A 26,330-nucleotide genomic window follows, 5' to 3' on the forward strand; every position below is an offset into this window, starting at 1 on the left:
GAATCTATGGCCGAATTACCTCCTCAGTATGCAGTCAAGTTCTCCAGAATCCTGCTAATTACCTAATTTTTAGATTCAGGTGTGTTGAAGCAGGGGCCCATCTAAAGGTTGCAGGGCACTGGCCCTCGAGGACTGGAGTATGACATCTGTGCAATAGACCTTCGCAGCGCTGCGCAGGCCTAGTAATGAAAAAACTGCGTAAAAACAATAGAGCTCCTTGCTCTACTTCCCCATTAGATCCCATGACCTATTCCTGATTCTCATAAAATCTACAATTACCTCTTTTGCTTTGTTCACATTTAAGGAAGGATGGTTGTTTGCACATCAAGCCTCAAAGCAGTCCAACATCTCTCCATATTCAGCTTCTTATCCATCTCTGATTCACCCAATGAATACATAGAAATATGAGTAACTCTGCAGATGAAAGGACTCTGACTTGTACTGCAAGGTGTACAGATTGTTGCTCCTGACGACTTGGTTAAACACACAACTTTTCAGCTCCACTAAGTGTGGTCTGTTAATAAGGTGATTGATTGTTGAGGCCTACTATTGTTTCTGACAATGCCAAACAGGCAGAATGGTGTTAAATGCACTGAAGAAATCAAACATCATGATCCTTCCAGTGCTGCCTGTCAACGGATGTGGAATGTCAGTGTGGATGTGGGCAGGAGAGAAGGTCAAGATTATTCCTGAACTGAAGAATGTGTTCATCTCATTGGCTATTTCCAAAATTCCATCTATCAGATCCTTCTTCTGGTTGAAGCCTTTAATAATCTTCATCCCTGATATTGTTCTACTGGAGTTTGCTCTTCAGCTTTTACCTGTACACCACCTTGCAGTCTCTAATCTTAAATCCATGCACCTTTTAGTACTCAATAATTCCTTGTCCTTTCCCTAAAGACTGTTTTTTTCTTGTTTCTCAGTTCCTTCAGGTCACTGGTGATCCAGGGTTTGTTATTGTGGACGTATCTCACTATGCAGCTGCGGATGGTCTTGTACATTCATAAGTTTTTTATAATGATTCTCACAGTCATAGATCTCCTTTCCATGTGGCTGGCACAGTACATCAAAGTCTGTAGCCTTAAAACAACCCTGCAGAACTTCTTCTAACCATATACTTACAATTCTGGAATCCCCTTCACAAGTACTTGCTTTGTGAGAAAAAAAAAAAATGTCAGATGCACAACCATCTCTGCTTAGAATTTATTAGCACTAGGGCACATTTACCAAAGCCATTAAGGTTCAGTTTGAAAATGGTATACTATAGATCATGTTTTAGCCCTTTCACATTGAATAATGTTTCAAATATGACCAAAAAATAAAAACAACCTTAATTATGGGATTGTTTATTTTGGAAGAAAAACAGAAACTAAAAAAACATAAAAAATAAGGATTTTCCAGTTTGTTTGCAAAGTTTTTACTTTGTAAAAGCTGCATCAGCTAAGAGTAAATGTACTGCTTAAATTTCTAGTCATTCAGATCATTCAAGCAAAAGAAAAGGCTGGATTATAGAACATGCATACCCAAAATACCAAGAAAAGATCATAATGCCATGACCAAATAAAATCAAACGTAATGTATGTAAGCCTTATTTTGGGTTTGTAGGACACATTGAGGAAAAAAAACCGGCACAACACAATCCTCTGGAGTATGACTACCCCTGTTGTAGACATGTTAAAGCTGACAATACAATGTTTTCTCTGTCATTTTAGTAAGGCACATACATATAGACAAAGGTTTAGTGAAATAAAAATAGTCCTTCAGTGACTATTTATACACAAAATAATTTGTTTAATTGATTACATTATTCCATCTTGCCTTTAAGTTACATATTGAATCAAGATAAATTCATGTTTCTATGAACACTGATGCTACTCTTATGCTAAAAGTAACAGAGGGAGCACACACACACCAAGTCTTAATTGTCCAGTTGAGTTACAGCAGTACTGATTCAATAGAAGTATTTGTTGTTAACAGAAAGTAAAGAATACCATTTGTCTTCATGTTACTTGATGTATCTAGCCGGATTTATTTATTGCCCCATGGAAGTAGGCCAGCTTTAGTATTCTACCACAAATGTAGATTTTCAGTCTTCGAAAAGCCTGGATCCTGGCGAATCTTCCAGTACGTTCCATTGTAAATCCACACATCTCTGCCAGCCTCATCAAGTACATTTCTGTAAAAAGATAACACAAACTATCAAGAAATTGCAATAATCAGTACCATAAAAGAGTAAATAATGTATTCTAATAACAGACATTGAAATGTGGAAGAAAGGTTTTCTCTGATCAGAACAAAATTTAATTTGGTAAGTTCTAATGTCATTCTAATTACTATGGGTGCCAATGATGCCCACTGAAGATGTTTTCTACCCAAACAGCACCATTAGAGGATATGTGCCTAATACATGTATCTGTGGTATAGGCCAAACAGTGCCAAGGTCTACACTTTAATGTTTTGCAATATGAAGCTGTGCCTAAAATCAGGTTACAACTTACTAACTGATATATGAATACTTACACCCTTTTTCCCCCTACCATCCCAATATTTCTAACCATGTTCAAACTATTGTATGTACAGCTTAGGCCTGAATTCATATGTTTAAATGTATTTATTTTTTCTCAGTCTTAAGAATCTCTTTAGTTTTGGCTTGCAATGGTACATTTATCAATTAGACTAGACGTGATGAAGGATTATAAATTGTAATTTGTTTCACCTAAAGAACCTAGGGATGTGCTCCTCTCCTCTTTTGGCCATTTCCTTCCTCCTTTCCCTTTGCTTTTCCTCCACCTTGTCCTTCTTTTTATCTGCCTCTGCCACTTTTCCCTCCTCCAGGAGCCTGTACAACAATAAGTGGAATAAGGGATGTTGGGAAGTTTGAAAACAAATGTACCATTACATAAAATCAAATACAAAACTCACACATTACCTCTGATCTGGCCTGAAGCGAGTGTCCGTAGGGGGGAGGACGTCTTTTAACTCTGCATTTAATTCATTTAGTTCTCTGGCATAACGCGAGAAACCATAATACCGAATGTGGTCATCAGGCTGTACATCTGGACAAAATCACACCAAAATTCAGACTAAGGAAATTAGGCAATTTAGCCATTAGCTAAAATTTCTGTAGCTGAATCTTTCTGATTCTTAAAGAAAAAAAGGTTAGAATTAGCAGAAAAAAATTATCAGGCAGCTTGTATGTTAAGGTATACGTTGTCTAAATTCACTGTTCAAAATAATTTAAGAAACACTTTTTAAATCAGGGACAGGTAAACATCTGGAATTTTGATAAACTCTGAGACCAGGTGGAGGCCGCAGACACTTTTTTGACTCCTATTTGACTGCCTTTCAGTAGTTTTGCTGGAAAGCAGTCATGCTACCATTAGTGTCACTACTGGTAGCATGAGACAATACGTAGACCCTACAGAGGTTGTACAGGCAGTCCAACTCCACCAGGATGGTACATCAATTGGGCCATTGCCCAAAAGTTTGCAGTGTCTCCCAGCAAAGTCTTAAGAGCATGGAGAAGATTCCAGGAGACAGGAAGTTAATTTAGGAAAGGAGGACATGGCCGTCAGCTGGACGGCATCTTCTCCATTGTGCAAGGAGGAACAGCAGGAGTACTGCCAGAGCCCTACAAGTTGAACTGGGTTCCTCTTAGTGCAAGAGAATGCTCGACCTCATTTGTTAAGAATATGCCAGCAGTTCCTGGAGGATGAAGGAATTGATACCATTAATTGGCCTCCACACTCCCCTGACCACAATCCAATAGAACATCTCTGGGACGTCACATGTAGGTCCATCAGACACCACCAGATCGCACAACCAGCTGTCCAGGAGCTCAGTGATGCACTGGTTAGGATCAGAAGAGATATCCCAGGATATCATCTGTCATCTCATAAGGAGCATGACCCAAAGTTTTTGTGCAACTAAATACCCTTTTGAGTTGCTGCAATGGCATTTCGCCAAACTGGATCAGCCTGCCACATTAGTTTTTCAGTTTAAATTCTGTGGGTTGATCATTTTTATTTTTATTAAATGATGCTGCATCTGTTTCTCCTTAACATATTACCCATTCCAAATCAGTATGGATACTAGCATGATTTGTTTTTCCAATTGAGATCTGATGTGTTTTCAGAGTGTTCCTTAAATTTTTTGAGCAGTGTATTTCTGTACAGCTGTACAGTAGTTGCACCCAATGTTTAGGATTTAAACTGAATGCAAACACTTGGTCCTCACTGGGCTTCCAGATGCATGTTGGTGTGGCCATAGTGTCACAGAAGACACCTTCATGCCAGAATCCTCCAAAACGATGAACCACCTCTCCAGCTCGGTCCAACACAACACCCTGTATCTCGTTCTTATTGTTCTCTGAGCTCCAATAGCGAGACTAAAAGAAAAAGAGGGGGACAAAATCTGATACGTCAAGGCTGCAGTCAGTTACAGGAAACCGATCAATTAGGAAATGAGCATGCATGTTCATATCTTGCCTTGACAAAGGTCATCTTGCAGGTACACACATCACTCTTTGTATTTCTGATGACCACCTCACCATAATGCTCCAACCAGCGTTGTTGGCTCAATACATTGTTGATGCAGGTCACTGCTTTATTCCATTCATAGTGATCACCATACCTACATAGATGCATTTAATTTGATTATTGATTTTCCTCTCAAATGTATTTGTTTTGATGCTCATTGCCCTTATGATATGATGTTAGATCAGTAGGCAAGAGAAAATTGAAAATTAAATGCCGTTCACACAAAACATTACAGAAAACAGGCACATGCAGGATACCCATCAGCGCAAACATCACATTTACTTGAATAAGTGACAACAAAAAACACGTTTAGGTCCAAATTTCTAGCAAATTTAGGAAAACTATATCTTCCTACTTTTATTTGTTTTTCATTCAACAGGACAGAGGAATTTCAAAATGACATTTAAAACCAAAGATGAGCAAAATGCTAATTTCTAAGCATGGTTACATGCCAATTTATGCAAAGGCCTGCTCTACTGTTTTCGATTTTGCCAATTTTGATATTGTATGCATGTATGACAAATTACAGCTTGATCATCATAAACTAGTTAATATTTCATAATTTCTTTTTTGGTTTCAAACTCCAGGTAGCACAAAGAAAGCTACATTTCCAGAAATTGCCTTTTTTTTATCTTGGACTCATTTCTAAGAAAAAAAAGAAGTACATTTACAGCCAAAAAACTACATATACATTGATTGCATTAAAATGTTTGTGTCACCTTTCCAGTGTGTTTAAAGCAGATGATTTAAAAAAAACATTTATGCCTTCTGTCAATATAAACTAATAGCTTCCTCTTTACATTCAGTAAATAAGCTGGTCTTTCAAAAATCGTGTCCTATTGGTAATTATCTGAACATGAGTTATTTTATTGTCAATGCCTTAGCCAAAAACATTAAGAGGCCTTGACTGCAGCTGGCATGCCTAGTATTTTAACACTATCACATGAATTGACTTTAAAGTCCAAACAAGCGTTGGTGAGAAAACTAACTGCATACAGAGTTACACAGATATTGGAGACCTGACTTTCAGCTGCTTTCCTTCATTGGCACTTTTTAACAACCACTGCACAGCTAGTTAATATGAAGCATTTTTTTTACTAAAAAACCTCGCTAAAATAAAGTGCTTATGCATGTTCACCAGAGTAACGAGTCTGCTTGAATGCTGCCAAATTTTAAATTAGATTTTTTTCTCAATTAGTGCTGAAATACAGTTAGCTTTAGACAGCCAAAGAGCACTTGTAGGATGCCAAACAAATGTAGATAGTCATCTCAAATGGTAGGACAGATGATGAATAAAAGCGAAAGCACTGCAGTCCTGCACATCACCCTATTGTTTGTTGAAAGCAAAAGAACCTGGATAACACAGAGGTCACTCCCAGCTGACTGGACATGCAAGTATGCCCAAGAAAAAAACGTCTAGGGTCCAATGGACTCAATACATTTGTTAAATTTCTGAATAGCCAGGACTCACTTTGGGAGGGAAACGTTGACCAGTCCTGTGGAGATTATCTCCACTGACTTCCCCCAAAATTTGTTTTTCCATCTCTGATCTATGAACAGACATAAAAAAAAAGTTTATGTTTACTCAGTATGTCAGGTATATTAACCATGCAACAGTTACACAATACCTACCTTGCCAGAAAGTGAAGTTTTCAGACTCTGCATGACAAGCTGAGATTGGTGGGTGATGGCTAACCTAATAACATAAAAAAACCTGCATTTTCACATTTTCTAAAATAGAAATGAATTCAATTACCACTCAAATTATTATTACCTGTTCACTGATGTAATGGAATCCCCTGTCTTCTCTATGATTCTCGTATGTTTCACCTAGGATGGGGTTGAATGGTTTGTAGCGATTTCTCCAAGATGCCCAGGCATAACCAGAAATGGAGAACGCTGCCACATACACCTAGGAACATTCATTGCTCTTAGTCTTCAATAAACTTTGTGTACTATCCAGAGTAATTTTGGCTCCAGCTGTTTATGAATAAAAGAAAACCAAACTCACCATTCTTTGATATGGGTCATCAGTATTATTGGCAATGTCCAACAGCTCAGAGTACTCTAACTCTTCACTAAGTCGTTGAAGCAAAGACAGTGGCTCATTAAGAGCCACTGGCATTGAGACCCTGGACAGGTCCTTGCCAATGTTATTGTATAGGATGGTCATAATGCCAATGTGACTGTTGTCTGCTCCTGGGGCAGGGAGTGTGGTGCGTCGCCCTGGAATGTTGAAACATAGAAATGATGGGTAGTCAATTTATGATAAAATGATTCTCAAAAGGGCAACTGTGACAAAAAAAAAATGGGGAGTTGAGGGAGTTGGGTGTGTCTGCGTGGACGTTAGGCGCAGCAGATGTGGAAGGTAGGTACCTGAAGGCAGGGAGCACCTGCCAGGGCCTGTGTGGTGCATGTGGTTCTGGGTGTTGTGATTGATCTCTGGTTCCTGGACTTGGAATGCTGCAGTGAGCTCGTTTCTCTTGGCTGGCTCGGGTTGTCCCGGACAGCTCCCACTGAGGTGGACGGGCGGCTGCTCTGTGGGGGCTTCCTAATGGTGTCTTTGGGGATCTCTGGAGGGTCCCTAGCCTTGGTTGGCGCTGGGCTGGTGAGGGCACTGGCATGACAAAAATGGGGCCAGTTGAGGAGCTGGCCCCAAGGGGGTGATTCATGCTGGTGCCTTGGTGCCTAACCCCGCCTTCCTCACATATGTAATACAACACAGAGGGAGGGTCTTGGGGTTTTGGCGGAAGGGCCTTGTGGGCATGGGGGACCATACAACCCCCGTTGCCATATTTAGCCCCGACCTACACCTCAATTTTAATGCACTTGAGAGACTTAGGACTTTGGGGTTGGGGAGACTGATAACATGTAGTGGGGTCTCGTACACCCCAGCCTCAACTCCAATTTCAATGCACTTTAGACATACACATCTGTATTCATCACAACACTTCACATTACCACAAAGACACACACAAACACCACGGAGAGGGGGCGGTGCTAGGTGGACCCCTGGCTCCTGCCACAGGGCCTGTACTGGCTTGGCAGGGACTGTGTGTGGGGATGACCTGGGGGTCTCTATTGACGCCAGGGGGGGGGGGGCAGCAGGAGGCATCCTGCCTTGGTGGGGTGTCATCTGTGTGACTGTTTGGTCCCTCTCTCGGAGTGGTGGGCCCCCATTATGTGGCCCTGGCTCGCAACGGTGTGTTGGGCTAGTTGCTGTGCAGTCTTTGCCGCCAAGGGTAGGTGCGGGACCCCTGGGCCACTGGGGACACTGGCTCCCAGGCTTGGCCTGCGGGGCTAATGGGGGTGTTGTGGCTGGGTCGGGGTTGCTGCCGTGCTGTTTCTGTGCCTTGCTGGTGATCTACTTCTGTGCAGGGTGTATGGCTGACCAGGGCGATGCTTTATGTCTTGCTGCCTGGGACTGGTACTGCCTTCCAGTGCTGGGTCTGGGTGTCCTTTGGTTCTCATAGGTGTTGTGGATTGCAAGCCTTCTACCGTTCTCACCACGCTTACAAATTGTACACTTCCAGGTGTCAAACTTGCACAAACACACTCAACATGAACGCATCCATTTCTACACATATGCATGCCCAATACACAACTACTCCAAACTGTTGAAGATCCTACAAACACAGGTTACAATAGCATCAATACAGGCTGCCTACTCTGATGCTGGATTGAATTCAGAATTAAAGTTAATCAGGCAATCAGGATGCTGCCTTGAGTTAACTTTTTTGTAGAGTAAAACTGCCCTGGCACATGCAGGCAACCATCTGCCCCATATGGTATGCCTGAAACGCCACAAGAGGACATATTTTAAAGAAAAAAGAAATTAACCTTTAAGCAAATATTAAACATACATCCTCCATTAAGCCTGAATTTCTGTTTTTTCTTGGTCTAATGTAATATTCTAATCTTAAATGCCCTGTTTTCATTAGCTGTAAGCAGAAAATCATTATTAAAAGGAATTAAGGTTTGACAAGAACAGTCTGTCTGTAATTAATGTGTTTCAGTTAGTTAATCGACTTAATTTTCTAATTTTATGAATGACTTGTTAAAGTAGATTCTTTTGACCTTTAAAGCAGATGCAAAATATTTCTGTCTTCATCCTAAGAACTTTCTCAATTCAAAGCTAGTGTGGGGAAGTACCAAGCTTTTAAGTTGTTTGGGAAATGCCATTCTGCACATCTAAATTCACATGCAGATTAGACTCCCCTATGAAAAGAGAGTCGTAAGTGCCATTGTTCGCTTGGATCACATAGATGTTTTAGTCAGATACAAGGTGTGAATTGGACTGAAACTGACCATTTTAGCATGCTGAAATGTATATTTGTGACAGCAAAAACCATATAGCTGTCAAAACCAAATTTAATTGGCATATTTAATGTTTTCATAAGATTTTATTTAATTTAATAGCGTTCATCTTAAACTGCTGTTATATTGTCTTATTGCCATAGTTAGGAATAATTGTTGGGAATAAGAAACTCACATGGTTAAAGTATATTTTATCTTGCTACATTAGAAGCACTGAATATTTTTTTGAAAATTTCAAAAGCCAATAGGGTTCCTACACAACCAGTTAAACTTAGTTATACTTAGACATCCTTTATCAGCTGTATCAAGTTTATTTGTGCTGCAGTTTTCAATATAATCAGAGCAGCAGAAGTGGTCTTCTTACCTGTATCTGAGGGCACCAGACTGGGTTTGTCAGTTATTCTGTTTAGACTTTCTCTGTAGTTGAGAGTGGCAGTGGCTACGAAAGAAAAAAAGGGGGGGGTGATATATTGCGGTTGCAGTAAATATTTTTGCCTGCTAGAGAGAAATGGGAAAAACTTACAGTGACCTTCCTCAGGCTCGGAGTTGCTGGTGGTAGTAATGTCACTCAAGCCAGACTCATCTGATGCATCTGCCTCTGAGGAGGTCTCGCATACGATCACCTCATTGGCATCAAAATATTCTGCCATAGATTCTGCAACTGAGGGAGCACGGTGGCTATGACCACGCAAAGATGGTGTCTTCTGAAAGGAAGTTTAAAAGAGAAATTTTATTTTTGAACTTTATCTTTTATTTGACAAATGGTATTTCACAAAAACAAACTGATTATGACAATTGCTCTGTGCAAAAGGTCTATACAGGTCCTTCTCAAAATATTAGCATATTGTGATAAAGTTCATTATTTTCCATAATGTCATGATGAAAATGTAACATTCATCTATTTTAGATTCATTGCACACTAACTGAAATATTTCAGGTCTTTTATTGTCTTAATACGGATGACTTTGGCATACAGCTCATGAAAACCCCAAATTCCTATCTCACAAAATTAGCATATTTCATCCGACCACTAAAAGAAAACTGTTTTTAATACAAAAAACGTCAACCTTCAAATAATCATGTACAGTTATGCACTCAATACTTGGTCGGGAATCCTTTTGCAGAAATGACTGCTTCAATGCGGCGTGGCATGGAGGCAATCAGCCTGTGGCACTGCTGAGGTCTTATGGAGGCCCAGGATGCTTCGATAGCGGCCTTTAGCTCATCCAGAGTGTTGGGTCTTGAGTCTCTCAACGTTCTCTTCACAATATCCCACAGATTCTCTATGGGGTTCAGGTCAGGAGAGTTGGCAGGCCAATTGAGCACAGTGATACCATGGTCAGTAAACCATTTACCAGTGGTTTTGGCACTGTGAGCAGGTGCCAGGTCGTGCTGAAAAATGAAATCTTCATCTCCATAAAGTTTTTCAGCAGATGGAAGCATGAAGTGCTCCAAAATCTCCTGATAGCTAGCTGCATTGACCCTGCCCTTGATAAAACACAGTGGACCAACACCAGCAGCTGACACGGCACCCCAGACCATCACTGACTGTGGGTACTTGACACTGGACTTCTGGCATTTTGGCATTTCCTTCTCCCCAGTCTTCCTCCAGACTCTGGCACCTTGATTTCTGAATGACATGCAGAATTTGCTTTCATCCGAAAAAAGTACTTTGGACCACTGAGCAACAGTCCAGTGCTGCTTCTCTGTAGCCCAGGTCAGGCGCTTCTGCCGCTGTTTCTGGTTCAAAAGTGGCTTGACCTGGGGAATGCGGCACCTGTAGCCCATTTCCTGCACACACCTGTGCACGGTGGCTCTGGATGTTTCTACTCCAGACTCAGTCCACTGCTTCCGCAGGTCCCCCAAGGTCTGGAATCGGCCCTTCTCCACAATCTTCCTCAGGGTCCGGTCACCTCTTCTCGTTGTGCAGCGTTTTCTGCCACACTTTTTCCTTCCCACAGACTTCCCACTGAGGTGCCTTGATACAGCACTCTGGGAACAGCCTATTGGTTCAGAAATGTCTTTCTGTGTCTTACCCTCTTGCTTGAGGGTGTCAATAGTGGCCTTCTGGACAGCAGTCAGGTCGGCAGTCTTACCCATGATTGGGGTTTTGAGTGATGAACCAGGCTGGGAGTTTTAAAGGCCTCAGGAATCTTTTGCAGGTGTTTAGAGTTAACTCGTTGATTCAGATGATTAGGTTCATAGCTCGTTTAGAGACCCTTTTAATGATATGCTAATTTTGTGAGATAGGAATTTTGGGTTTTCATGAGCTGTATGCCAAAATCATCCGTATTAAGACAATAAAAGACCTAAAATATTTCAGTTAGTGTGCAATGAATCTAAAATATATGAATGTTAAATTTTCATCATGACATTATGGAAAATAACGAACTTTATAACAATATGCTAATATTTTGAGAAGGACCTGTACATGTTAAGCTCTGTACAGACTCCTGAGGAACAGAATTTTTATCTCCCCTCCGAGGCTCCAAGAACAAAATGACATGAGGTTTTTACAGAACTGGTGGCTCTGGATGTTTCTACTCCAGACTCAGTCCACTGCTTCCGCAGGTCCCCCAAGGTCTGGAATCGGCCCTTCTCCACAATCTTCCTCAGGGTCCGGTCACCTCTTCTCGTTGTGCAGCGTTTTCTGCCACACTTTTTCCTTCCCACAGACTTCCCACTGAGGTGCCTTGATACAGCACTCTGGGAACAGCCTATTCGTTCAGAAATTTCTTTCTGTGTCTTACCCTCTTGCTTGAGGGTGTCAATAGTGGCCTTCTGGACAGCAGTCAGGTCGGCAGTCTTACCCATGATTGGGGTTTTGAGTGATGAACCAGGCTGGGAGTTTTAAAGGCCTCAGGAATCTTTTGCAGGTGTTTAGAGTTAACTCGTTGATTCAGATGGTTAGGTTCATAGCTCGTTTAGAGACCCTTTTAATGATATGCTAATTTTGTGAGATAGGAATTTTGGGTTTTCATGAGCTGTATGCCAAAATCATCCATATTAAGACAATAAAAGACCTGAAATATTTCAGTTAGTGTGCAATGAATCTAAAATATATGAATGTTAAATTTTCATCATGACATTATGGAAAATAATTAACTTTATCACAATATGCTAGTATTTTGAGAAGGACCTGTATAAGGGAGATATAGCCCTTGAAGTGTCCTAGGGGGCGCTTTTGCTCCAAATTTCAATGTAATCCAGTAGAGCTGTTTGGGGGTTGACAAAGATCAACCATATTCAGTTTGGAGTGAATCAGACCATGCGTGTGTAATTTAGAGCCAAACGTATGGCCGTGGCATGACATCAGAATTCGCCATGCCATCATAGCCACACCCTCCAGCTAAAGCAGTCAGTACTGGCGACTGTCTTAGACCATCAAGTTATCTGTTACTTGCGACAGTATCACATTGATAAGGTGAAGAACATCAAAAATTGACTCTCTAAAGGAAAACATGACACTTTTTGTTCTCAGGGGGCAGGGCTTCAATGATGTCAGCATCTGATCAGTGAATATTGTTCAGGGCCAGAGGCAGATCAATCTTAGAAGGCTTAAGGTCTCTGACTTTCCTTGTAGGAGCTATAACAATTTCGTCTTTTATGGCAAGAAGTTATATTTTAACCCTAACCCTAACCCGCCAATCGCTCAAAATTCCTAGGAGGAGTTCGTTAAAGTTCGAGGTGAGTAAAAGTGAAAAACGGCAAAAAATTGGCTTTTGACCCAAAATGGCCGACTTCGTGTGCGTTTTAGGGCATACACCCAAGATACTTTTTTTCTTGGTTTGAGGAGCTCTACCTGTGTGCCAAAGTTCAGATCTCTACAACTTACGGTTTGGCCTATCTCACGTTTGGGGGCGTGGCTAATTGGTTTGGCCACACCCACTGACAATGACATTAAGGAACAAGAATTTCACACGGGGGACAATTTTGGATAAAATCTTGTGAGTTTTGGTGCATAGCAAAGTGCCCAAATTGCTCCGCAAAGACGCAACGGAAAAAAGAAAGAATAAGAAACACTACGATTACAATAGACCCTTGCAGGCTTCCTGCTCGGGCCTAATTATACTGGATTGCAGAGTACATGTGCTGATGACTTATGAAACTAACTACGGTTCTCCAGCAAAGGGAACTCTCCTATTTTGTAAGCAGTAATTGTTTGTGCATGTTGTTGAGCTTTTAGAGAACATACCAACTAGTGGCGTGGCAATAATTAAAACATTGTGTAGATGTGTTAACAAAAGTGGGGGAAAACAAAGAATTCTTGTTTTTAATGGATTGTTGTCGTGTAAACAGGGCCTTAATCTTAGTACCACCAACTTTACTGACAAAGGTCTCATGATCCCTTGTTTTGTTTGTAGTTGTAATTATCAGTATACATTTAAGTTTAGCAGTAGGTAGTAGGTATGCAGCATCATTTCCTCAGAAAGAAATATACCTGTCATTTTCACAACAAAGACTTCAAAACAAAAAGAGTAGAAGCACGTTGAAGATGGACAAACTATAGTACAAACCTGATCTGTACAGACAGTGCAGAACGATTCTTCAGTAGAGCCAGAGGACAGGGACACCGAATGGACTTTGGTCAGATGGGACTGCATGTCAAGCTGCACATATATTTACACACACAAAGACATGGAATATCGGCCCACCCAGGCATGAAAATGCAAAGGAAACACAGGAGAAACAAAAATGGCAGACTCCAGTGCAAGGTTTTGCAGTTGCACTTCAGTTTTGAAGTTTTCATTAGTTTTATTTTTATTTAGTTTTGACTTCACTTTTTCAATTCTATTTTAGTTTTAGTTGTTTAGCATTTGTTTGATAGTTTACTTTTTATTTGTTGAAAATGCTTAGTTTTAGTTTAGTTTTTATTAGTTTCAGATATAGTTTTAGTCTTTATACTGCCAGAGATGGCGCAGAGGGAAGAGAGCTGGCATGCTCGTGAAGCTCTCTTCCCCTCTACGGAAGGGACTACGCGCACCCTCGCCTTCAAGCCATCTAGGAAATGTGCGTTCCCTGGTCAACAAGTTGGATGAACTGCTTCTCCTCACCTGTAAAAACTCGGACCTCTGCGGCTCTCCCGCCCTCTGCTTTACCGAAACCTGGCTGAATGAGAACACCCCAGACCGCATACTTTGGATACCGAGCTTTCAGCTGTTTAGAGCGAATCAGACGTATCAGGAAAAAAAGCAAGGAGGTGGACTCTGCTTTTATATAAACAAAGGTTGGTGCAAAGACACAAAGTGTTGAAGAAGACGTGTATTCGTGACCTGGAGTAATTTCTCAAACTGTAAACAGTTTTATGTACCGAGGGAGTTCTCCTCCTTCGTACTGGTTGGTGCTTACATACCACCTCAAGGCTCCACTTCAGATGCTGAAAAACAACTGGCTGAGCCGATAACAAACATGGTGAAAAAAAACATCCAGACTCTGGTCATTGCTCTTGGGGATTTTAACATTGCAAACCTCTCCAGTTAACTTCCCAAATACAGACAGCACATTAAAGTGTCCCACCAGGGCTAAAAACACTCTGGACCACTGCTTCTCAACTTTAAAGGATGCAAATTATGCTGTCACAAGGGCTGCTTTGGGATTTGCTGACCACTCTGGTCCATCTCATCCCAACCTACATGCAGAAATTAAGAGCTTCCAAACCTGTGGTTTGGACAGTTAAAAAGTGGACTGATGACTCAAAGCAGATGCTACAGGACTACTTTGACTGCACAGACTGGACTGATTTAAACCAACTTACATCAACCATCATACATCAGTGTCTGTGAGGATGTGTGTGCAGACCAAGACCTTCTGCACATACATTGACAATAAACCTTGGTTCACTTCTTGTCTGAGGCAGCAGTGCAGGGATAAGGAAGAGGCTCACAGCAGTGGGGACCGGGCCCTGTATAAGCAGGCCAGGAACAAACTGACAAAGGAGATCAAAGCAGCAAAGAGAAGCTACACTGAGAAGCTAAAAAAAAGCTTTTCATATGAAGACGCTTCTGCTGTTTGGAATGGTTTGAAAAACCTCACTGCCTACAGGAGACCTTTCCCCAACCCTGAACAGAATCCTCATCTTACCAACAAGTTGAATGGCTTCCACTGCAGGAATGAACTCACATTTTCTACATCCCATTTAGAAACAAATTCTTGGCATACACCAACCAACCCCTGCCTTCAGACCCCATGCCTGCACCAAGGATCTAAGAGAAAGATTTCTGGTGATCTTTCATCGCCGACCAACTGGCACCCATCTTCACTGAGATCTTCAACAAGTCACTGGAGCTGTGCAAGGTTCCCTCCTCCTTCAAACGCTACACCATAATCCCCGTACCCTAGAAACCCACCATCACAGGATTAAATGACTACAGGCCTGTCGCCTTGACGTCTGTGGTCATGAAATCCTTTGAGCGACTGGCCTGGGAGGCTGGACTCCCTGCAGTTTGCCTGCTAGGTAAACAGGTCGGCAGATGATGCAGTCAAGTTGGGAGTACACTTCATTCGGCAACACCTCAACCATCCAGGGATGTACGCCAAGATCCTCTTTGTGGACTTCAACACCATGAACCCAGACATCCTCCACCAGAAGCTCAGCTGGTGATAGCTTCCTGAAGGACTGGCAGCAGCAGGTGAGGCTGGGGAGCATCTTCTCCCGCACAAGAACACATCGGCATCGGCACCCCCCAGGGGTGTGTTCTCTCACCACTCCATCTGACCCATCTGTGAAACTCCTGAAGTTTGCAGATGACACCACTGTTATTGGACTGATCAAGGACAGTGATGAGTCTGCATACAGACAGGAGGTGGATCAACTGGTACACTGTTGAGGTCAGAACCACCTGGAACTTAACCCACTCAAGAATATGGAGATGATGGTGGAGTTTCGGAGAACACCACCCCCACAAACCCCAGACTGCAACGAACAATTAGGTCTGCAGAAAGAATCATCAGGGCTGACATTCCCTCTATGCAGGACTGCACCTCTGCACGCAAACTGTTTAGGATTTTACCTTCAGGTTGGTGTAACAGCACTGACTGCTAAAACCAGCCACCACAGAGAATGTTTTTCAGCCCAGGATGTTTCTCTGATGAATATCTGACAATCAGGGTTCCAGAACAACACCATGCATACTTGGACTGATCTCACATTATATTCTATTGTACAGTATATGTACATATAATGTATATATGTACATTAAAAAGATATTCTTTATTTCCACTATTATATATACACCAAAAACAAAATCCTCACTGAGAGCAGAGTGTGCCAGAGTCAAATCCCTTTTTTGTCTGTACAAACATGGCAATAAAGCTGATTCTAATACAAAGAAAACATTGGTACAGTTACATTTATTTTTAAATATTTATTCATAATTAAACTAAATAAAAATCAAGTGTAATAGGAAAGTCTATTCACACTTAGCATTTCCTATGAGTAATAAAACAAATAAATAGTAGTAGAGTCCGTCTTCTTTCCTCTCCATGTTTTTCTAACACTTCTCTGCTCTTTCCTTGCAATTAGCATTACTCTTCTTTCTGTCAGTCCATTTTCCTTCTCTCTCTCTAACTTCCAATTTTACAGTTTTTTCACACTTTTTTCTATTATCCTCCTCTCTCCTCTTTGTCATCAGATGTTCATTTTTCTAAAACAGAGATATAATATAATCACAATCCTCTCCAAAAACATTGGAATGTTTAACAAAATGAAAAATGAAAAATTACAAATTTATTTTTGTTTCAGATACCCTTTAGTAGTTGGTTATTTATAGATGAGAAACTAGGAGAATTCTAATATATTCCTATAAATATTAACTTTTCTTCAATTACTTAACTATTTTCCTCAGTTGATAAAATAACAAATTGCTATATTTATAAAAATAAAAACTGCTATATTTACTTGGAGCTACAGGCTAATACAAGAGTAGAAATGCATATTTAACCAGGTGATTCTCTCTCCCTCTACATCAGTCTCAGTTGATGCAGTTCTTCCCTCATTCACTTTCCCCGTTACTGACTGTCAGTAACCATATGTCCAAACTGAGAGGAATACATTCCTCAGTCGGATTTCAAAAATCACTATAATAAATTAGCAAAGCAACTCAACTAACTCGGAAATATAAACTAAAGGTCACCAATCAATTCTAAAACATCTTACTTTGGACAAATCCTTGTTGACACTGTAGCACTCGACCTTCCAAAATCAGTGTTTTTTTTTTGTTTTTTTAAATCATTCTGTTATTATTTCTCCCTGTCTCCCTCACTCAGCTGTAGCTACTCCCAGAGATCTTGTGTTGCCTTTTCAATTCAATTCAGTTTATTTATATAGCTCCAATTCACAACACATGTCGTCTCAAGGCACTTCACAAAAGTCAAGCTACATACATTCCAATTAATCCTAACCCTTGAACAGTGCAGTCAGATTCAGTTATTTATTCAAATTGGATAAAATGTTTTTCTATCTAAGGAAATCTTAGATAGAAAAACTGACTGACTCGATGCAGATTGCATCGAGTCAGAGATTTGTAGCAGTCACTCCTCCTGGATGAGCATGTAGAGACAGTGAACAGTCACTGGCGTTGACTTTGCAGCAATCCCTCATACTGAGCATGCATGTAGCAACAGCGGAGAGGAAAAATTCCCTTTTAACAGGAAGAAACCTCCAGCAGAACCAGGCTCAGCTTGAGCGGCCATCTGCCACGACCGACTGGTGTTGGTTGCTGTTCTGTTCGTTCATAAAAACTTTAATTGCATTTGGAACCTCACCTTTAATAAAAGAAAACATGTCCAAGCCATTTTTGTTTTTACCTGCTTATAGTCAATGTTAACAACACTATTAACGTTTCCTACCGTGAACCAAACCTTTATCACAGCAAGGATCAGCCCAGTCCAAGGCGTGCACACAGCACCAGCTCTCGAAACAGCTGTTTGTGCGCGCAACATGCTCATTTGTGCTTTTTACCCCAGGTTACCATAATAACAGTATACACACAACATTTATTTTTCTACTTCACAAAACACACACATACAAAAAAAACTGGAACATATTTGGGGACAGGTTGTCGCCGGAAATTTGGGACATCTGGTCACCCTAGACACTTGCTTTTATCTAAAACGCAGTAATACTCAAAGTCATCCCAAATTGGACTCTGGTGCCAAGTTTTGCTGACATAACGCTAGGCGTGAACGGACCGCACAAATTACTTGAGTGATGTACCGACCATCTGCTGGCATAATGCGGCACAGGAAAAACTTTTTAAAAAAACACCAATTACCAGAAGCTAGACTTGATACTAATGCATGAGACACACATACCAAAACTAAGCACATAATCTCTATAAATTCAGTTCATTTTAGTTTTGTGAACGCTCATCACAGTTTCAGTTAGTTTTCCTTTTCTTTGCAAAGTCTCGTTTTTATTTTTATTTCAGTAAACGTAAATGTTTTTTACTTCTAGTTTTCATGATTTCGTTAACGATAACCTTGCTCCAGTGCACCCACTCAGCAGTGAGTGTTTATTTGGAATTCAGTTATACCAAATACAGTCCCACAAGAGGAGAGTACACCCTCCAGATTCAAAGATTTTACCAATTAGGACATGGAATTAAAGTCACGTCTTTACCAAGTTCATGTTTTGTTTTTGAACACTGCAAAAACATCCAACAAAATTGGTTGTGCACCTTTGTATTTTAAAGGACATTTTATGCCCCAGATGATTAATGTTGATTTCTAAACCTGGTAAGGACTAGATTACCTTTTGTGTCCCAATATGTCAAATTATATCAAATAATGCACTTCCCCATGACAGTATATACAAAGATAGTGACAGTCAGTTATAAGGCAGACAGTAAAAGACCAAGTCATAGCAACTGAGAATAGATGGTTCCATCAGCAGCATGTGAATGAAATAGCAAGACAGTAAGTTTCAGTGTCACAGTCATTTCTGTCAGTATTTCTGTCTCTGCCTTTCTTAAACAAAGGGAGAGAGGTATGCAAGGTGTGTTCCTGCCTAGAAACAGCACAAACCTGTTGAACAGTTTCACACAGAACCTCCCAGAAGCAAGGAGGGCTCGGCTTTCTTTGTTTCTTTAAGGCCGATACTAATATTTTGTGGCAACCATAAGTAGTATAGCTTTAAAAATTCTCTTATAATTCTGGAAAAAAAAAAACATGGTTGTGGGTTATGCCATTTTTATTTTTTTCCTATGTTCAACAGCTTTGCATTAGTTATTTGCCTTGTGTGTGTGTGGGTGGGTTGGTTGGTTGTTCAAATGTTAGTATGAACTATCAAATGTTACCTCAGACAGTGTGCTGCAGAGTGTTGCCAGCTGCTGTGAGGCATTCTGCCTCAGGTCAGGGCTAGTCCAAGCCTGTCTCAGTCTCTCTCTTTCCAAGCTCAAAACCTCATGAATGGACTTCAAAGAGGCATAGACTAAAGCACAGCATTCACAAGAGTTAATCACATCAATCTATTTCCGTTAAGCCTTATGCATATAACCTATATATTTATCTATTTGAACAAATAACACATTCTATATCAAAACTTCTATGGACTGTGCAGCAAATTTAAACATTACACTTGATATGACACAAAGCTACCCATTAGATAAAAGCTCTTACCCCTCTGAGAAAGAGTACAAATTTCTTGGTGGAGCTTTTTTGCCTCAGGTGAGGTTACTTGAGGATTTGACAGCTGTGAGTAAACATAGTCAGGTATGGACTGAACAGATGCAGCCAAATTGGAACTGTTGTCTGTACTCAGATGGCTTGATGTGAACTAGGAAAAACAGAGAAAGAGAAAAAGCATAAAAAATTATAGTATTGATATAAATATTTATTTCAAAGGCTTCAGTACTAGTCTTTAGTTTTAAATTTGTGAATTTTAGCAAACAAAACAAATTTTGCAGAAACTCATCTCGTTATCCTACTTGTATTTTAGAAGATTGTGTGATCTTTGTGCCTTTTGGCTTGCAGAATCTTAAACTAAACCCAAACCCATTTTAAAAGTATATGTTGTTGCACCATTCATACAAAAACAGCACAATGGACATAAAACTGTTTAATTTTTCTTATATCCATGTTTCATGTTTGTTTAATAAAGCGGTACTGTTTTTGGGTCTCACCAAAGCAAGTCTACAATCTGGAGCATTCATTCATTTACAAGCACCAATTTCCAGTTTGTACATTTACACATTATTTTCTGGACACAAGCATGGATAATGAGATTAAACTGGAATATTCCATTTGATAATGATGTGTTGTCATCAGCCAAGAACAGCTTAGGGAATCTGTGTCACAGAGGAGCGAAATATCCTTTGTAGGGTGGTCATTGGACACCGACTGTGCGGTAACCAAGAAGGTGCTGTATTGAGGCATTGCCAAGTGTCAGATTAATTTGGCAATTTCTATATAAACATCTATGCTTTTGGTTGTGTGCATATGAACCTTAAAAATAGGGTTAGGGTTACATATGGACAGTCAAAACTGAGGTTGAGGCATCAGATGCATTTGTTGCATTATCAGGTTTTGCAGGAATGTATGTAATTAAATACAACATCCACCAAAATGTGCTGTAAAGTTTGGAAAGTTTGGACATCTTCAGGTGACCTCCAGCAATAAAGTATACAATAATGTTATGCATATATACACTTACAAGTCTAAATTTCAGAAAGAAAATCTGATCTGAAACAGTTGCAGTTTCTTGAACAGTTTCCTGAATTCCAGCTGGTAAATGGAAAATATTTCTGAATTTCTTACCATTCCACCCATGGCTTCAACACGAGATAAAGTCCTTGAATGACCCACCTTCCCTGACTTCTTCTTGGGTTTCTCTAGGAAGAGATTCTGGAAACAAACGAATGTACTTTTAATTATTGTGTTTATCCTAAAGTACAACATCTACAGGAAAAACAATTTAAAGAGCAGACACAATATTAAAACACATTTAGGGAAATTCACACAGGAGTCAGTTTGAAACTAGATATGTTATTTATCTTACATTGCACATAAATACAGCAGGTAGGTCAGATTATATATAATGTTAAACTGTTTTGTAAATCTAGGACAGGGGTGGTGGAGGGAGGGAGAGAGAGAGAGAGAGAGAGAGAGAGATGTATATATGGGATCAGGGTACTTACCTGCATGCTGATGCGCATCTCAAGGTCAGTATTTGTGATAGGAATCCCTCCTTCAAGCCAGTGTAGTCTCTGTACAAGTTGAGCCAGTTCTTTCAGATCTGCTTGATTCTGAGCCAGGTCTGGTAAACCGCAGGTGAACATTGAAATGAACATTGTATGAAACATATGGAAATATGTTTGGACTATGTTGTGAAATCCGCTGCTGCAATGAAGCTTCATGAAAATGTAAAGTACACAGCTAAATCACCATTGGAAGTTGCATCAATGTTGTGGGTTTGCTGCAGCCAAGCAGACACTTTGTTGGTTACCCCTGAATAAGAGGTAGAAGGAGCAGTTCTTATGATCTCTGGACCATCTATAGATGTTGAGCCGGTGTAGTGAGGAGGCTAGAAAACCGATCATTACATCAGAAAATAAGTTTTTTCTCCAATTTTTACAGACCAAAAAAATGTTTTAATAGTAAAGCTTACACCAACAACAGAAAATGATGAAAAAGAAAATACAATACAAAATGTAGGTTTTCTTTGTAAAGTGGTATTACAATTAATAATAATTGTCTGCAAAAGTCATCCGCTACCTACAGCCATTACCCTTAAAACATAAGATTGAATACAGCCCAGTTGGACTCCAAACACAGGGTTGAGCTTAGTTTAATTTAAGAAAGAAAAACTACATTTGCTGTATTAAAAACTCTTTTAAATGTCAGGTCTAAAGTAAATTACCCTAAATACCTTAAACTAAGGAAATAATGTATACTCACAGTTGATTGATTTTGCTGGGTCATAGGGGCCACAACTGGCAGGGTACTCTGGCTCAAGGAAAGAGCATGAAGAACACCACGATGGACACTCATTGCTTCATGTTTTCTAAAAAGGCGATGAGCACCCAGCTTCGTCAGCCAGATGTAGAAGATATCACTGCTCTTTGCCTAATATGGACAAATGAGACAAATGGGGGACATTATTAATGCCAGATTATCTGATGATCATTTAAAACCATGTAAATAATCTACATTTTGGCAAAGTATATTAAGGGGCATCTAGTTTAAAATCTCACAGCTAAAATGTTTAGGTACCTTAAGGTGATATAGGTTGTCTCCAGCATCAAGGTCTATTCGTTTGGACTTCTTGTTTACAGACATAACAGCCATGCTGATGTCAAGAGAGCCATGCAGCTTTCCTTTCTGAATCTTAAACACAAAAACAGATTTACTAATATCTTCCACTGCACCATACTGAAAAGCAAACAAAATATTTTATGAATGTTCAGTATAGTGCAAGGAGCTTTGACCTACATCTTGTTGAGTCTTTGAGTATTTGAGAACTCCTTTTTCTAACAGGAAGTACCTCTGAGGGAGGGAAAACAAGCAATAGAAAACTGCTGATCAATATTGAAATTGATGATTTCAGTCATTTAATTTTCCAAGCAGAAATGCTGTATACAGCTCAGCCTCTAATAATACATTTTCTTGGTTTTGTAATAGCAACTTGTGGTCAAACTACAATGTATTTATCAATTCATCAATAACATCCCTTTTGAATGCATGTGGTTTAGTATTCTTAATTACAATGACACTGAAAATCTGTACACATGTTGCTGTCTATACAGAAATCACCTTGTGCCAGCCCTTCAGTGGATACTTCCTTCTCTTCATTAGGTACCCTTCACAGATCCCAGGGATACTGAGGTCCAGAGAGGAACCAGGAACAGAGGAGGCATCATCCATAACCTCCCAGTTACGGGACTGACACAAAAAGAAAAACATTTTGACAGTCAGGAAATGATGCTGATACCAAAAGAGAAACCCTGGCATTGAATGTGGCCCAAGATTCTATCACAATTACAACTTGGAAGATGCACTTAGAGGTTGTTTGTAATGCATACACCAGCTGACTGCCCTTTTAAAAACTTCAGTTGTGATCTGATCAAGTGACTGAATGTCAGCATATGCAAGATAAAGATGCATATCTGTTTTTTTGTGATACAATTTGCAGTCATGGGGAAAACAAAGTATGTGCTTCCTGGTTCCATAGGATTATGCAGGTAAGTAAAAAGCATGGTGCTGATTATAAAATGCAGGGCGGATCTCCACCAAGCATAAGAACTTTTTTTAAAGCAAGAGGTCTTGTAGTTAATTGCTCTGAAGTGTCTTAAAATAATGTCAAAGAAATTGTATCTGTCCATCAATCTTGTGGAGGCCATTTCCAAGCTATCTGAAGTCCATCCTTTTCTTCAATGAGAACAATTATGCATTAGACTTAAAAAAAAGAATGCAACCAGTATTCCCAGAGGTGTACATTAGAGGAAATTTACCCCAAGCTCCTACTGTGCAATGCTCAACTAAACAGCGAGAGACACAAATGACACACGTCGAACATCAAAGGTCTGGCAGTACAATTGGAAAAAGCACAATTATAGTTTAGTTTGCAAGGGCTGCCAGGAGTATAGCCATTTCTTTAAAAAGAATGTGGCAACTGAATAAATTACGAATTTATCTGCATGAGACCTGAAAAACATGTCACTTCAACAGATGATGGTAGACTAGATGCCCTTTTTTAATCTCAGACAGTTTTTTTTGGCTGAAATAGAGAAAGCTGTTGGTAACAGTACTGTACCAGTGTCTTGCATCAAATTAATTTGATTAAGTGAAATAAAGCATCAACTTTTAATCAACTATTAGAGTAATTTAATAAAGCAAATTAAATATTTTTAAAATAATCCACTACTACAGTTACAGAGTGATGTTTGTTTTTCTTACCTGTTTTGAATGCTTGGATGAACCAGTGCTGTTATTCCGTGAGTGGGATGGTTTGAATGTGCTGGCAGGGGATTTGTCAGAGCAGCTGTTCACCTGAGGGTCCGTCATTGCAATTTGATGAAGATAATTTTGCAAAGACAGATCTTTAGAGCTAGTTGTGTTTCATGGAGAGACCAGAAGAACTGTGATCAACAAAAGCATTTCAAAAATGTAACAAAGATAAATCACAGAAAAAAGGATTTACCGTGAAGTCTTTGTCTTTAAAAAAAACATTGTGTTTAAAAAAAACAAAAGAAAAACAACAATGCTGTTAGTTATTAGGACATTAAATCTCAATTTATACATTTTCTTTCCAAGATTATTAATTGATTATCTTTAAACTGCTTTAATATTTAAATTTTTTTGCAAATGGAGTTTGAAACAAATCTTAATATTCTGTCAGTCATTTTGTCTATGGACAAATTTTACACCCTTTAGTGTATAGAATGTAAAACCCTTTTTTTCAATAGCAGTGTTCAAAATCAAAAACTAGGTTTACAACCTTTTGAATGAGGAAAATAAAAGTTAAATTAAGCATATTTCATTGTCCCTATAAGAAACTAAAAGTATTAATAAGAAGAACTAGAATGAGTAAATACATGTATGTTTAGCAGAAACCCACAATGACTAAAGAGATGCTTTATGGGGGCATTTTTATTGCTTTATTGCAAAGCACTCTTTAACCCAACTTAAACTGTTTGCCTATAAACAACTACAACTTTAATTTCACCATTTTTGAATGATTACTGTCCCACTCACTTAAATTTTCTGAATGAACAGTAGTTAATTTATTGGGTCTACTACCAATTAAGAAACAATATATATAGATATATTCAATAAACTGAGCATAGTTAAAGACAGGCCCTATTGGTCTAGTAGCTCTTCCTGTTTTCACAGGAACAAAGAGGGAACATAAAAAGTATCATATATAAATAAGATAACACATAACAAGAAATCTACTATTACCTTGATATAAAAATTAACCTTCATAGTTTATGCAATAATTGGTATGCAAACAGTTCAGCTAGCCAAAGATCCAAAATACAAATTAAACTCACCTGTGCTTTTCTATATAACTAACAGGCTCCACCACTGTAGTTCACAGAAAATTCCTCTTGTAGATGTTCTCCAAATTTTCCTGGGAACACAACAATCAATTCAAATCACATAGATAATACATTTGAACAAACTATGGCATGGATTTAGGAGGGAAAACTACCATTTTCTTCTTTGTTACACAAAGCACTACCTCACCTGAGTGAAAACCTGCTTGTCAGAGTGGTTCATGTCACCTAGCAAGTATCTGGGTGGAGCTAAATGTTAAAAAAAACAACTCTACCTCCCCAGACAGGCTCATCCACTTTGCTACCACAAGAGTTACAGGCTATGATGCATATTTTTATTCAGATGATTCATTGTGGAAAGAGCAGGCAAAGGTTTCACTAATCAAGCAAAGCACAGCCTAAAATAATTTTCCTGTCAACATCTTTCAGTTGAAAAAAAATTAGCATATTGTGATAAAGTTCATTATTTTCCATAATGTCATGATGAAAATTTAACATTCATATATTTTAGATTCATTGCACACTAACTGAAATACTTCAGGTCTTTTATTGTCTTAATACGGATGATTTTGGCATACAGCTCATGAAAACCCAAAATTCCTATCTCACAAAATTAGCATATCATTAAAAGGGTCTCCAAACGAGCTATGAACCTAATCATCTGAATCAACGAGTTAACTCTAAACACCTGCAAAAGATTCCTGAGGCCTTTAAAACTCCCAGCCTGGTTCATCACTCAAAACCCCAATCATGGGTAAGACTGCCGACCTGACTGCTGTCCAGAAGGCCACTATTGACACCCTCAAGCAAGAGGGTAAGACACAGAAAGAAATTTCTGAACGAATATAAGCTGTTCCCAGAGTGCTGTATCAAGGCACCTCAGTGGGAAGTCTGTGGGAAGGAAAAAGTGTGGCAGAAAACGCTGCACAACGAGAAGAGGTGACCGGACCCTGAGTAAGATTGTGGAGAAGGGCCGATTCCAGACCTTGGGGGACGTGTGGAAGCAGTGGACTGAGTCTGGAGTAGAAACATCCAGAGCCACCGTGCACAGGCGTGTGCAGGAAATGGGCTACAGGTGCCGCATTCCCCAGGTCAAGCCACTTTTGAACCAGAAACAGCAGCAGAAACGCCTGACCTGGGCTACAGAGAAGCAGCACTGGACTGTTGCTCAGTGGTCCAAAGTACTTTTTTCAGATGAAAGCAAATTCTGCATGTCATTCGGAAATCAAGGTGCCAGAGTCTGGAGGAAGACTGGGAGAAGGAAATGCCAAAATGCCAGAAGTCCAGTGTCAAGTACCCACAGTCAGTGATGGTCTGGGGTGCCGTGTCAGCTGCTGGTGTTGGTCCACTGTGTTTTATCAAGGGCAGGGTCAATGCAGCTAGCTATCAGGAGATTTTGGAGCACTTCATGCTTCCATCTGCTGAAAAGCTTTATGGCGATGAAGATTTCATTTTTCAGCACGACCTGGCACCTGCTCAC

The 26,330-nt window shown here is 39.8% G+C and overlaps 1 protein-coding gene across 7 annotated transcripts; it reads right to left on the reverse strand.

Annotated features, from left to right (window-relative positions):
- Nucleotides 1-1,330: 1,330 nt before the first annotated feature.
- LOC124863560 (oxysterol-binding protein-related protein 6-like) lies at nt 1,331-25,177 on the reverse strand. 7 transcript variants are annotated; one of them, XM_047357988.1, is made up of 25 exons: nt 25,041-25,177; nt 24,845-24,924; nt 23,992-24,005; nt 23,748-23,898; nt 22,605-22,733; nt 22,284-22,337; nt 22,065-22,178; nt 21,750-21,917; nt 21,237-21,375; nt 20,990-21,108; nt 20,610-20,696; nt 19,473-19,629; nt 19,151-19,284; nt 13,373-13,465; nt 9,379-9,556; nt 9,220-9,294; nt 6,550-6,764; nt 6,313-6,450; nt 6,171-6,234; nt 6,010-6,088; nt 4,488-4,632; nt 4,237-4,387; nt 2,930-3,056; nt 2,717-2,839; nt 1,331-2,176 (listed from the first exon to the last, which is right to left on the reverse strand). In XM_047357988.1, exons 4-25 carry the CDS (start codon nt 23,853-23,855, stop codon nt 2,068-2,070), a joined length of 2,706 nt encoding a protein of 901 aa, XP_047213944.1. In that variant the 5' UTR covers nt 23,856-23,898; nt 23,992-24,005; nt 24,845-24,924; nt 25,041-25,177; the 3' UTR covers nt 1,331-2,067. The 7 variants fall into 7 exon arrangements, with proteins under 7 accessions (XP_047213944.1, XP_047213938.1, XP_047213939.1 ...); XM_047357982.1 differs by having other exon boundaries at nt 9,379-9,559; XM_047357983.1 differs by having other exon boundaries at nt 9,379-9,559; nt 25,006-25,045.
- Nucleotides 25,178-26,330: the final 1,153 nt, after the last annotated feature.

This window comes from Girardinichthys multiradiatus, chromosome X, assembly GCF_021462225.1.
Source record: "Girardinichthys multiradiatus isolate DD_20200921_A chromosome X, DD_fGirMul_XY1, whole genome shotgun sequence".
Classification (NCBI taxonomy): domain Eukaryota; kingdom Metazoa; phylum Chordata; class Actinopteri; order Cyprinodontiformes; family Goodeidae; genus Girardinichthys; species Girardinichthys multiradiatus.